At 49.8% G+C, this 14,385-nt stretch overlaps 1 protein-coding gene across 1 annotated transcript; it reads right to left on the reverse strand.

The window, feature by feature from the left end:
• Positions 1–1,907: 1,907 nt before the first annotated feature.
• On the reverse strand, positions 1,908–5,096 carry PFICI_06778 (uncharacterized protein; the record flags this gene model as incomplete). Its single annotated transcript, XM_007835359.1, has 2 exons — positions 1,908–3,510; positions 4,432–5,096. 2 exons carry the CDS (start codon positions 5,094–5,096, stop codon positions 1,908–1,910), a joined length of 2,268 nt encoding a protein of 755 aa, XP_007833550.1.
• Between the last annotated feature and the right edge of the window lie 9,289 nt (positions 5,097–14,385).

The raw sequence follows: 14,385 nt of genomic DNA on the forward strand, positions 1-14,385 counted from the left end.
CGGATCGCGCCAGAAAAATCAGAATCGAGGGAAACACTGCAGAGGCGAGGAGGTTGCAAACGGCGTTGTCAAGGTTGGAGGACGAGATGATGGTCTTTACACAAGAAGCTTTGTGCAAATACGTGCAGCTCTCCCTGTGCAGTGATATTTATATTGAACATGGGCTCTTTCCTGAAGCCAACAGGCATGAAAAAGACTGAGAATGTTGCAATACCGTCCATTTTTACAATAATTAGTCACACTGGACAAGTTAATTGTGCAGGCACTGCCATATTCTACAGGCTGGGGAGATAAAGAAAGGAGAACAGTCATCAAGGGAACTCTCAACTTGAGTGCCCTGAGACACATCCAACATGAACAAAGCCTTTGTTATTCAAGGGAGACGGACTTTTCCAGGTAGCACAAGAGACGTAATCATGGACATCACATTTATGCTTCTACTGATGTCAACAGTCTTCTGCCCTTCCTTGAAACAATTTCAGTGATTCTAGAGATGGGAAATGGAAGAAGTAATTGTAACTGTGGAGAGAAGCCGGACAGAAGTTTGACATGGCAGCCACAACTCGAATGTCCATTACATTATTATCATGTCGCATGTTTATTTCATGACCAGTATGTGATTCATGTTGGACTGTAGGTATTCAACTCGGGCACGTCTTGCCGTCAAGGATAAGCACCTCGTGTGCACGCCATCTTTGCTCTGCAAATGGACACTGGACAACACAGAAGCAGAACTATAATCTTTTTGTCCGACACGGCAAATTTGTAGACAACTTTGACCACTATTCACTTCATTCTGGATCGTGAAACAGGCGGGAGTAAAGTTCAAAAGCATATGTTGAATCATGTCAAGCGTGGAACCGATCTGCGGCACATTCTGGGAAAGAGGACCCAAACGACAGGCACGTCCAGACGCGCCTATAGACTTGCTTGAAGTCGCGTCCCCATTTGGCGTTAATTTAACTCAACCAGATTAACTGTCAACCAATCATGTGAGTCATTGCGAGACAAGCCACTCAAACAAAGACTCCAACATTGCCATTCTTTGTGACCAAGGACTAAAGTCACCAAAAAAAAAATAAAAAATACCACATTATTCACCGCTTTGATCAAGAATCATATTCATTAAGGTTTGCACCTGGATTTTATTCATCTGCCTGTTCTAGTCTTGCTAGCTTTATCAGGGGGAGACTGCTACTACTGCTGATGAACATCTGCCACAGAGGCTACGCAAGAGAAATCACTTTGGATCCGCTGACAGCAACCCCAGACTTTTGGGTTAAAAGTCTGGCCAAACAATCAAATGTTTGCTGGTGCTCATTGCGTTTTTGGCACCTCTGCGCACAATGATATCGCCGAGCGAAATCAAACGAAAAAAAACATTACCATCCGAGACCCTTGCCACTTTGGCCTCCCTGCGGCGGCGATGGGGGGAAAAAAAGGGTGGGAGAAAAGGAAACGAATCAGAAAATGCAGCCCTAGAAACTCCTCGCGAAAACCATGACCAGCCAGTCCTCCGGGGACGATGCCGTGTCGAAAAGGGGGGTATTGCCGGATTTCTTTTCTTTTTTCCTCTTCCACCAAACACCGAAATACCATCGCGCACTGAAGATGCTGAACGCCACTGTCGATGCATTCCGCCCTCGATGACTGCCTCAATCTTCTGGGACTTCAGCTGAGGAAGTTGCTCAATCTTCACCGAGATGAACACAGAAATTACGGCGCTTGTACATGGAATACAGAGGCGTCCGCAAACAGCATCGCGTCTATACAAAGGAAATGTTACAAAAGAGAGGGGCAAATGAAGTGGAGAGCAAGGAGGGAGATGCCATTGAAGGAGGGGGATCTTGTGCAGCATTGATCAAGCCATTCTTTGATCTCAGTGCATCCTCTTCGATACTTGTGCTCTAACACATATCACCCGAGTTGTTGCCCATTCGGGGATAAGGGAGCTGAGGTGTTGATTGATGCACGGCCGAGGCACTCTGGTGGCGACCGTGACGCGGCATGGCGTACGGAGACTGCTGCGGCTCAGGGGCGGGGCCCCAGGCTTGCTGCGGGACCCATGAGCGCTGCTGATATGGGACGTTGTCATAGTATCCTGGGGGTCCACCGCCGTTGTTGTAGCCGGGTGCTGAATAGGCGTCGTAGGGGCTGCTGGTGGCCGGCTGGTATGCAGTCTCGGACGGGTAAGGCTGGTATGAGGAACGATATGTGAATTGCGCGTGGTGAGGGAACAATCCAGCCTCCGACGACGCACGCTGGTGCATGAAGTGTCGACTCTCATAGTAGCCTCGATTGGCCTCGAGCTGTTGAGCGTTGGTCGTTTGACCAAGTCTATGAGCAGTGGCAACGGGGGGTAGAGGGCCACCAAATGCGTATGGGGTGCTACGAGGGACGCCACTGTCATAGTATGACTCTTGAACTGGAGTCTCGCGCATGTTATTATCGTAGGTGTACGAAGCCGGTCGGTGAGGCAGCATCGCATGCTGGCCATGGCCCATGGTCGGAGGGACCATGCTCTCGGGAACCCGAGACAAGCTGGGACGGTGGCCGTGGTTGGCGCCGGGCTGGCTAGTGCGTCGCATCATCGGGGAGATATCCTGGGCGTATCCCTGGCCATAGCCAACTGAGCGGGAACGCTTGTGGCTGCTTGTGCTTGTCTTGCGCTTCATGGGAGCCTTGGCCTTGCCGTCCTCTGAAGACTCGATGTTGGGCAGAATCTCTATGTCGGGAATCTGCGACAGCTTTCCAGCCACGATCTCAGCGCGAAGGGCTTTGACAACTTCAAGAATCTGTTCAGTGCTGTAGCCACTGCCACATTTCTTGAGAAGCCAGCCAGGCACAGCCGTGCCAGAGGTGGGGGTCTGGTCGATGACTTCTGTATCATCATCTTCATCGTCCTCGCTATTGTCACCCGATCGGCGTCTCTTCTGGCCAATGGCGCCGCGCTCATCAAGACGCTTTTGCTCTCTCTTGCGGACTGAGAGCGACCAGTTACGGACAACTCCGGACTTGTCAGCCTTGCGGTTACCATCGCTCCACACCTGGATTCGCCGAATCTGCTTCAAGACGAGAAGTGCCTGAAGCTTATTGTATTCTTGGTTGTTTCGATAGCGGGTGCGCTGATAGTGCTTGCGACAAAAGTGCACCCAGACATGGGGAGGAATGTTTCGTGTGCAAGTCTTGTTGCGGCCAAAGATGTGTGAGATTGCCTTGCGAGGCGACGAGCCAGTGGAACATTTGGCTGCATACATGCATTTCACTGGCTCGTCAGGCGACGGCAGGTAGATGGGAGAATCCTCCTCGGAATCGATCTCATCCATGATGCAACCGGTGCGATCTTCGCCTTGTTGACGTGGTGTCCTGAGCTGATGTGGCGGGGTCGTAGGTCGATGAAGAGTCGCAGCTGTGTTGGCGGCGGCAAAGTCAGGTGCGGAAACCGCTCTCTTGTGAGATTTAGGTATGCCTGGAAGAGCCAAGAAGTTGTTGAAAGACTTTGGATCCGGACTAGCAAATGGTCAGAATTTTGCAGCCAGTAGGATGATTCACTTTCAGATTTTTCTAGGCTTGTTTGTGTGGGTGTGAAAAAATGAAAACAGAGCTGGGGAGGTTGACTGGCCGATAAATGGCAGTTACGACGATCTGAATGTGAAGGAAATAATCAAAGCTTGGACCGCCTGTCTTTTCTGCTGCTGCCAGGACGACGACGTGTGAAAGTCGGAGGCAGTGAGCAAAAACGTCTGAAGGAGCAGAAACTAACTGCTCCCACTCTCTTGACTTCGAGTGAAGCTATGCCAACGTCTGATATGGCAAAAAATGAACTTGCAAGGCTTCAGAAGGCAGATCCCCCAGCTCGCACCAGATGACACGTCTTGATCAGGCTTGGGGGCCTTGATGATCGTCGTCAAGCAGTGAGGTCTGAAAAATTGCAAATGAGTGAGAGAAGAAAGCAAGGAAATGGATACCTGTGTGGGTGTCTGAAGCTTGTGCTGCTGATATCCCGAATTTGGGTTGTCACCAGGTGTTGTTATTGGGTTGTGAATAGTCTGTTGATTAGGATTCGTCCGAATCGGGAATTTATAGATGTGGGGGAGGGCAGAAAACAGGAAAAAGATAGCAAGGAATTGTCGTCGTACTTGCTCAGTTTTGAACAGTGGGAAATGTAAATGAGCAGGAACGTCGGATTGTGCCCTTTTGTTGAGCTCAAATGCTGTCGAACCACCACTTGGGAACAATCAGGAAAGCACGCCGAGCTTCAACAATGCCACACGAGGGTGAATTGCCCAATCCAATGCGGCACTGGCGCTAGCACTGGCATAAAAGACGGTTGGTGGGTCGGGATAATGGGTGTGAAGCACAGTCGGTCGAATCTCCGACAATATGATTCTCTCAAGCGCATTCATTGGCGAGTACGAGTGAATAACTTACTTGGTCAAGTCTTGTGGGCTCATCCGGTCCGAGCTCTGAAGGTCCCTCCTTATCAACATGGCGTCAGATGGTGAGCCAGGTCTTTCATATTCGCTCAAGTCAGGCTCTTCTGCAATTGTGGTTGGCGAGATGCCTCCCTCCATCCTCGGTAGCTTTCCAGGAAGCCACTCGGGCATGGATGAAAGACTGACTGCTGAATCCAGATTATCACAAGACCTCGACTCCAGTGCTGTCAGAGCTGTCAAGGCTGCCGGATCCGTTATCAGTGCTCCAGTTGTTTGGTTGAACCCGCCAACAGTCGACACTGAGGAGAAGCGAGAGTGAGGATTGCTATGTAATGGCGAATTGTAAGAAGATATGGTGCTCTGGCTGTCGGAGCACTTGTGTCTTGGCGACTTGGGTGGACTTGCCGAGTCAATTGGCGACGAACCAAAGAATGAAGGGCGTACACTTGGTTGAGTCACTGTCTTGGTGTCCAAGGTTAGAGGCATGGAATAGCCGTCGGCGTTCCATGGCGTTCTCGTGCTTTTGGTGGTTCTCGATTCGCTGGTCCTCCTAGATGATGTCCTCCAACCGGGTGATGATGGCCAAGCTGACGTTCTGTGCGATACTGATGTCGATTCGGACTGCTCGCCGGCATCCCTCCTTGCCCCCGAGTTCAACATCGTTGTCAGATCCATCCTCCGTTGATGGCAAGCTTTGAATAACAGAAAGTGAGTCTGGCTCAACCAGTTCTCTCACCGGGTCCAACGTGTCTGTTATCTGTTATACTTCGAGAAATCAACGTGACCGCAAACAGCACTGTTGGTGAATGTAAAGTCTGTTGGAACACTTCACATGTCTGGTTCCAAGGCCGCACAAGAAGGAAAGGCTCTGAGTATTACCTGCGCACCAGCACAGTGAGGTGTCGCGGTTTATGTTGTTACTCCCTCGACCCAGGTTGTAGTGGGCACAGAGGCGTATATAACAAGAAGATGGAGGAAGAACAAGAAGAAGAAAAGTCACAGGGGCGTTCGTCTCGTCCGGGGCAGGGCTGAGCAAATATGATTATCAGATCCGTTGAGAAGATCGACGTTAGAGAACCGCACTGACAGGCCTTGGTCGATTGAAACAGCCGAAACCGCTACCGATCGAAATGCGCCAGTCGTCCGGGCACCGTATATTGAAGGCAGCCAGTACCTATCAGTGGACAAATGATGAGCGAAGCAGGAATTTCGGGGTGTGGGAGTGAACAAACCTTCTCGACTGATGAATTGATTTTTCTTGAGACGAAGACTGGTGTTCAAGTCTCTCTCAAGAGCAAAGCTTTCTTGAGACGAATATCAGTATTCGACTCTCTCTCTCGACCGTTCACGATTAGGGAAGGTCTTTTCAGATGAGATCTCCTTGGGGGTGTTGCAGGACGTTCGCTTGATTTTTGCAACGGAAGAAGATGAAACTGGGTAACTATTATAGGCAGGGGATCAGATGCACATAAACAGAGTTATAGCGTGCAAGCATCCCTAAAGGGGCAAGGCGGCGTATCTCAAGTTATGATGGGATCAAGTACCGGGTAACTAAAAGGTAGACCTCGGATCACACCCAGGGGCGTATGGTACGAGGGGGTGTCGATTCACACTCTCGGGCGAATGATGTTCTTGAATAAGGTAAGCTTTGCTAAACGGCGTCTATCGACAAGTAAAACCCCCCAACTGTGGCTTGAAAAAGTACAGGAGAAGGTAATTCCAGGAACGGTGGATACGGGCAACGGAGAAAAAGGATGGCTGCAGTTGTAATAGACAGGCAACGTACAAAGTGGTGGTGGGTGAGGGCTGTGCTGACTGGTGCATGAATATGAGGCTACCTCTGAAGACAATAGCTGTTTGAGAGTTTGTTCTAAGTGTTCTCGACTAGGGTACCCACTATACGGATGGGAAGAAACAGAACGGCCAGAATGGGGACAGGCAAAGAAAAGACGTTATGCTGCTAGAGAAGACATTCCCCACGCGGAAAAGTTTGTCTGTTCAAGTCCGAGGACACAGAGGAGGGACAAAGGATCAAGAAAACGTCACGAAGACGACGACGACGACATTGGATATAGCTTGCGAGTGCGCGGATATGGTAGATGCCCCGTGTACGATAGTGGAGTATATGACAGATGACGGGCAGGGGAAGAATGGACATGCTTGCGGGCAATGGGCAAAGTCGACAGCGGTTACTTACTTTACTTCCAACGTACTGAGGGACAAGTTACAGGCAACGTTCGCCGACGTTGAGGTACTGTTCTCAGAAGCACGTTCTGTCCATAGTACGTACACTATGTGCTACACTCTACTAGGGCGACGGTCTCCTTCCTTGATAATTTCCCCCAGGCGTGTGAGGCACGTGCTGGATAGTGACAGGCGTTCTAGTCTGTCTGGATGGGCGAGTGCAGAGGTGCAAGGTTGGTACCTACATTACCTATGTAGGTTAAGTACATGATGACTAGCGCACAACTTGAACCTTGGGTGGAATATGGCGACCATGATGCAACAAGCAGTCACAACAACAGAGAGGTTTGCGGGCGGATCATGGCGTCAAGTGCTCGTCTGAACCATGATCTTCACCAGGGTATGAACCAGCCAGGGTGGGGGTGGATCTCGTCGTGAGAATTGAGGTGTTCCAGAAGAGACGGGAACGAAAGGGGGCCTGGCTACCTGCCTGCCTGCCTCGCTGGCTGGCGACCTGGATTAGCATGCCAGGAAGAGCAAAAGCCCTGCATATGATGAATATGCGCAGCAGTTGGGCAATGAACATGTGCGATGCTTGAACAGCATAAAGGAGAAGGACACTGAAGCTTTGAGGCGCAGCAAGCAAGAAAGTGTATAGATGATCTGCAAGCTGAGACCCGGCATTGGGGTTGAAACCTCGCAAGAGAAGGCGCTTCTGTTTGATGCCAGACGCCAGACGCTCAGGGACCGGTCGAGGGACACACCTGGAGCAGATCCTGAGGCTGGGCGATCTGTGACCGGATTGGCATCTGACCGGTGGGTAATTGGCAGGTAAACCTACTCAAACAAATCGAAGAAAGGAAGAAAACGCCTTTGATGGTTCAATGGCTGAAGGGGGAGACAGCGAACGGACAGCTAGCTGTATTCGAGCCAACAATTGGCACACCTGCATGCCGTACCTACATAGGAAGATTCGCCTACCCGTGGGTTTCTTTGGGTAAAAGTCAATGCCCGTGGCCGGTACCTTTTTTTTTTTAGTCGAGCCACTCGGGAGCTACCGAGTCTGATCAGCCTGGCCTCGGCTCCATGGCGTTGTCTTCCTCCACTGTCGGTCGGTTGTTGCCGCATAAGTTTATATATACCCTCGTTTACCGTGCCTTTCTGGGCGTCATTTATTTAGATACCTTATAATATCGTGACATATTGGCTAGCGATAACCTATGGAGTTCGTGGCTGGTGACATCGTTCGAAATCAAAAATAGTTCTTGTGTAGCTTAGGTAGCTAATTGCCAGCCGGTGGCGGTGAAAAGGGCACGGCAGGGCCCCGGGGAGCTTTTGGGAAGGGCAGGGCAGGGGCAATTGGATGGGGATACCATATCTCAATCACCTAATTAATATAAGCTTGGTTAGTTACTTGGGTACGCAGGTACATGGTCACAAAGCTTTTGAATTCTCACTTTGTTTGTGACCTGCCCATGATCGTCACTACAGTTATCCAAAGTGCCCCATGTAAGCCATGTCATATTGGTCATATTCAAGTTGGTCGCATTCAAAGGGGCACAATCTCCAACTGTCTGTGTAATGCCCTGGACGTTTGATGCCTACCTAGGGATCCAGGCGGGTGTTCTGGATGCACATCTGCAGAGTGCAGCTGAGCTGTTGACGAGGGGCTCACGTGCGATTTCCAAAGAAAGTCACCAAAGTACGTTCATAGCAAGCAAGAAAAGAGGCGTACTTTATGATTGTCCTTTTGCTGGGCAGCAGCAACTGTGATAATTCGAAGGGGTTGACGGGTGCTTTCAAGTACATTATGTGGGGGTTTAATATTCTGCAGGGCACTTTCCCATGCGGTTCGTATTCTGTAACACCCGCGCCTGTCTGGTCACCACGCGAAAACTTACGCTAGAAGCTAGGGCCGTTTTTTTCTTCTGTCTTCTTTTCCCTTCTCCCTTGACAGTACACTGAATCCAGCCTATAACGGGTGATGAAGTTTATTTTATTTCCATGCTCTCTCTTGGTATTTCACAAGGTACAATCATGATTGCTGTTTCCTAAACAATGTTTACCCCACCAAGATATGGAAGGTACGACAAAAGCACTAGATCCACGGCACCAATGAATAAAAAAAAAACGACATTTCTGTCTCGATTTGGGGATGACGCAACTTGACAGATGTCGCGATGCTGGCACTTGCCCGCTGTAGCGAATGACCATGTCCTTGATGACGAAAAGTCTTTTACTAGGTGTAGATAGCTATTCGTCCGCGCCATCAGAGGCATGTATTCATGACCATCCATCTCCAAGCAAGCACAGGCGCTCAGCCCAGGGTGCACCATGACAGATCAGATCGTCAGCCCCATCAGTCGTCAACTCTTTTTGCCTACACAGTATCCTGTCCATCTTTCACCTGCCGATGAGATGAGCGGGACCGGCGATCATACTCGAGCGCGCCCCCGGATATCATGTGCAGACAAGGGGCCATGGAAACTAAACAGACATGTGAGTGAGAAACTGTGTTCCGATACACAAACATCTGCTGGTCTGTTGTTTGGGACCGCAATGGGAAGACACGGAGCGATGCGATTGGTTCATCACGGACGCTTCAACTGTCAGATAGTCGCGATCCCGGACATCTGATGGCCTGATGAAGAACCATAGCTAGGGACGAGCGAGGTTTAGGCCACTTACCTAACCTAGGTACATACCTTGCCTACCTACCTAGGTACCTTACATGGTCCCATTGCTGAAAGCCTGAAACTGTATCCCAGTCTGGCATTCCCGCACTCCCCAGTTGAATCGATCGTCGGCCGACGGTACAGATCAGATTGTGCCCCAATCCCAAAGTTCGCGAGACCTGATAGAAGTTCGAGGCCACGGTCAATTTCCTCGACAAAAGAAACCATGACAGCTTCAAGGAAACAAGCAAGACATGACTGCGCAATATTCCAATCTCGTGCTTGAGCCAAACTGAGAGACAACCCCAGGGCTCCAACATGAGACGGCGGCCTGTCTGTTTCAGTACCCCCAAAATGGATACCCTCTTCTTCAAAATTCATGCGCTACAACTCAGCGACAGCGATAGGCGCAAACCATGGGCAGGTGCTTAGTGGATGTGGACTGGTAGGGCTCCAGATCGGCCCCCTTGCTCCGCCGAGCCTTCACTACCCCATAACAGCATCACCCCTTGTCTATATGAGGCTCAATCTTGTCCACGCTACCAGAGTTTGAACGCTGCATGTCAGGGCTCTGCAAAAGCCAAAGGAGGCGGAAAAATTAATGAAAATGAAAATTTTCAAGGAAACGTCTCGGTGACTAAACTCGAGATCGTCGCCGGTTCGTTCGCAGATAACGGCAACCAGGCGCGCTATTCCGGGTCACTCAAGAGGAAAAACACAACCAGGATACGCTCGAGTTCACTATAATATATTACCTGGTGAAAGTTGAAAGATCGACGCATGCTAAGCCCATTTCTACTGGACTAGTCCTGTTTGCACTATATTCTGGGGATCTCAACCACCCAATTCAGGCCATCATTCATTCAATTCGACACAAGCAGACGTATACTCTGTATATTTTCGGCCACGTAATGTGCACATCTCCCTCCTCGGCATGGGAGCTTGCATTAGCCACGGAGCACAATGCTGTCTGGAGAATGGGGCCGTCCTGAACCTCTAGATTGACCCTCTGCATAAGGCAATCGCCTCGCCTGGTTGTCCTCTGACAGGCCAGCCTCATACGTAACCCCCATTCGTACATTTGACTATATTCCTCGGGAGTTATACATACATGCGCAAACCTGGTCGACAAGACGTGACTACCTACATGCCCTCCCTCTCAGCCACCGCAAGATTTATTTGTCAACTGTCATGGCTGTACTGGCAGAAAAGCTTCGTCTGTCTCCTGCTCTGCATTGTCAATTCAGCTGCAAAGCCCCTCAAAATCGCCTAGGGGCAACGGGACCCCTGGCCTGGCCTGGGTCGGAGGCCTTGTCCTCAAAGACCTGCTTGCCCCTCCTCCACCATTCCTTCTCACCCAAATCCCAACGCCCACAACGGAATCGGCCTGCTGGTGCGGCGTATCATCCTAATTCCCCTCGTTTGCTCGGTCGCACCCGAGAGTCTATTCACCACATGCAGTCAAAAAGGAATCGTCGGCTAGAGGCAAGACAGAATCACCATCCATCCCATCCCATCTGTGTGTTCGGCAGGTCGGCAGATGGCTGTCACCTTGACCCGAGCTCTCCGACGGGCATGATACATGGTACTAGTCACCCCTGCGCGGATCCCGAGCGGCTCTTGGGGAATACACTGCAAAAAGTCGACATTTCTGACGGGAGGTAGGTTTCATCTCATGATAGGGCGTGCTGAGGCATGGTTCGACAGTCCCGAATTCACGTTGATCGCTAACCTGGGGCTTCAGCACACTTGAGCATTGCCTAACCTTGGGTATGTTAGGTACTCTCACCAAGTCCGCATTAGTCTTGATCCGATTGCAGGATCAGGCCCAAAACTGTCTGTGCCTGTGGTAGGTAATTCAGGTACTTTCTGTCTTTCCTTCTCCCTTACCGAAGCAATACCATTATACAGTCTATTGCACTAAAATCTTCGTGTATACTGCGCCATGGCACCACCCCTTAAAGGGAAAATGTACACTACTGTTGGCCCGGTTCCAATAGAGTTTTAAGGTTCTCGTCTCCAGGAACCATGCTCCAAGCGCATCACCATGTTTTGAAAAATGCCACTGTCGTCTACCGAGGCGCAGGCTCGGGTCTTGATTCCGGTCAACTCTGATCCGCATCGCTCAGCTCGGCGCCAGGTGAGGCAGGTCCAGCACACACAATACACATGTGCTGGCTCAGCTTGCCCCAGGTTGTTCATTGCAAACTTGTGTCGTTTCTTGCGAGATCGGGAAGTCAAAAGAGCGATATGGGTTTTTCTCCATCATCACAAGTAATGCGAGACCCCCTCGAACCGCGGCACATTGCGGCACCCACACTTTCGCTGATTTGAAACCGACTATGGACTTTTCTCCCTCTCTCCTTCTCTCTTCATGAGATCGGATTACATACATCAGTCGGTCTTCTCTACTGTGTAAAATGCGTGTACTATGTAAACTCCAAGAAATGGCTGCATACATATCTACCTAGTACTCATATGCAGTGGGGCGAGAGTGAAGAATATATTCGGAGATTATGCCAGTTCTGGTGGGCTGATATGGACGGCACTTGTTGGCGGTAGTAGTGACATCGGTAGAACTCTTTCAACTTGTTATCAGACGGCGTTGAGCCCAATCTGCGCTGATGGCGCTTGTACCAGGACTTGGGAGACCGGATGACCTTTGTAGGCTAGGAGAGAAGATACCGAATCTCTTTCCCGATATAGTACTGCGACCGCTGCAACTGAGGCTTCCATGAGGATGGCTGCGTATCAAGTCCAATGTGGTGATGGGTCTTGACAGCACACCTCTGTGATCATGTATAGCAGGTTCTGTTCTCTCCATCTTATGGACAGCAGCGCGATAACGGCGAATGATTGTTGTCCCCATGTAGCTGCAGAACAACCATGTTCCTGGATATGGTCGAGAAATCGTCTCTGCTATCTGTTGCTAAATCATCGGATCGATCCCTCTACACACAACCTGAGAGGCGAACCCGGGAGCGATCAAGTTGGCTGGTGGTGATGGGGGGAAAACTGCGGTACGAGCTTGGTCACGAGCAGAAAGTAGTGACTGCCTGTATACTTCATGTACATCGTGATCGGGTCCGCTCGACTGGCATTCGACTGGGCGCCCGATCACTGCCTGCATGAGCCGGGCAAAAACTTGTTTGTGTGTGAGGACTGCCGTTGTATCGAAACGGATCACCGCATTTACCAAGTGCCGGCAGGGAGAGCTGGGCAGGTCCACGTTCAACCGGTCAATGGTAGAAGTTGGCCCGCGTTTTCATTCTTTTTTTTTCTTCTGCATCTTGAACCTATTCTTTACTGAGTTGACGCAAGAAGACCACCATCCTCCCCGTATCCGACTTCTAGATTACCCTTCTCTATATAATTAGAGTGCGGCAAGTGAGACATGCCTTGCAGCGGTCGATCGCATGGGAAATGCGATATTGACAACTAACGAGGCCGGCAATGAGCTCCCCGGGAGTGAGTGAAATTCCAAAGAACTGGCTGCCTGCAGGAGCAGACGGACACTACTGCGTGGCTTGGTGCAATGAAAAGTTGTTATAGAACATGGCCACATCAGACATCATACAACGGTTGCAGGCATATTCAATTAGTTTCCACCCTTTGTTCTATTTTGTCATGGTCCTTTTGCCGACGCATCTTGTAGAGACATGTTATTCTAGTGATGACTTGTTCTATGCTGCTCCCTGTCTGCTCATACCAATATTCGTGCCTCTTCACCTATCTAGAAAACATGCAGCTATCCTCAACTGAAGTCAAACGTACGATAACATCTGATCATTCATGACTCAAGTACGCGTGCTTAATATGTAATTCACTAAATTGTTCAAGTCTGCTGGTGATTTTCAAACCAACCTACTATCAATATATCCAAACAAATTGTCCAAATCACATACTATGACGATTCGAAGTTGAGGCATATAAGGACTGTGGTAAGGAAGTATTATACGAAACTTGAAGTTACCATCGACTGACACGTAAGTGAGGGAACTAAAGCAGCCATGATGGTTACACATTGCTTGCATACACAACACGGGTAAAATTTTCCGATGCTTGCTGCACCCTTTTTCTCTTTCCCCTTTTACTCGCCAGACACGCACGCGAGTTTGCCATGAGACAATCAAGGGTGCACGACATGATTGTGTTTACGAAGCCGCCTAAACAACACTTGATGAACCGCTGGTGTCCAGACACGTCATCCGAAAATCGGTGAGAGGGAAAGTTTTTCTCTCACTTTGCACCCTTGGCAAAGGGGTGTGAGAGGATAAAGAACTAGCTTTGAAGATGGGTAGAAGATAGTACGAACAAGCGCTCTGCATGTCCAGGATGTTTGCGTGTATGCTGTTGTTCTCTCATCCCCGGTTGGCAGAGTGCTCACCACACCATGATTATTGAGGTTGTCTCTCAGTATGACAATTGTCTAGACCCGTTTAAAAATGATAGGGAAAACACTGGAGAAATCGTATGATGATCGCTGCTCGACCAAAGAGAATGTGAGAGAAAGACGCCAGCATCGGTCTCCATTATCGGAGAAAGCAGCATGGCAATGAATGGGGTTTCACCAAAGCGAGATGCAGTTGCTGCAGCGAGCCTCTACGGAGATATAGGAGGCACGGCGGATTTTTCCTACCGGGCATGTGGAAGGCGGCAGGTGATGTATGTGAGTATCCGCGGCTTTTTCTTGGCAATGTTCCTCTCTCTCTCTCTGTGTAGACCTGACAAAGGCTTATACCCGCACCGCCAGTTCATCGGATCGTTTCTGTTGCCTCACTTGTTCGATGTTTTCCGATCCTGCCCTGCTTGCATGAAAAGAAGTCGGCGGCTTTTGGAAAGTCTTCATAGTATATGGTTGGGTTCTTCCAATGCCATGATTATCGTGCTTGTTCCTCATTTCATTTTCGCATTAATAGTATCAGTGTAGCATAGATGGGTAGGTATAGACGATCAAAGCCAAGTCACAGCTATAGACTTCCACAGTATACTTACCGCACAATGGGTGAGAGACAAACCTAGTTTTAGTGGCACAACAGAAATGAAATATGGGTAACCCTTATTACATTCAAGCATATGCCAACCTCCTT

Source organism: Pestalotiopsis fici, assembly GCF_000516985.1.
Source record: "Pestalotiopsis fici W106-1 unplaced genomic scaffold PFICI_Scf_4, whole genome shotgun sequence".
Lineage (NCBI taxonomy): Eukaryota > Fungi > Ascomycota > Sordariomycetes > Amphisphaeriales > Sporocadaceae > Pestalotiopsis > Pestalotiopsis fici.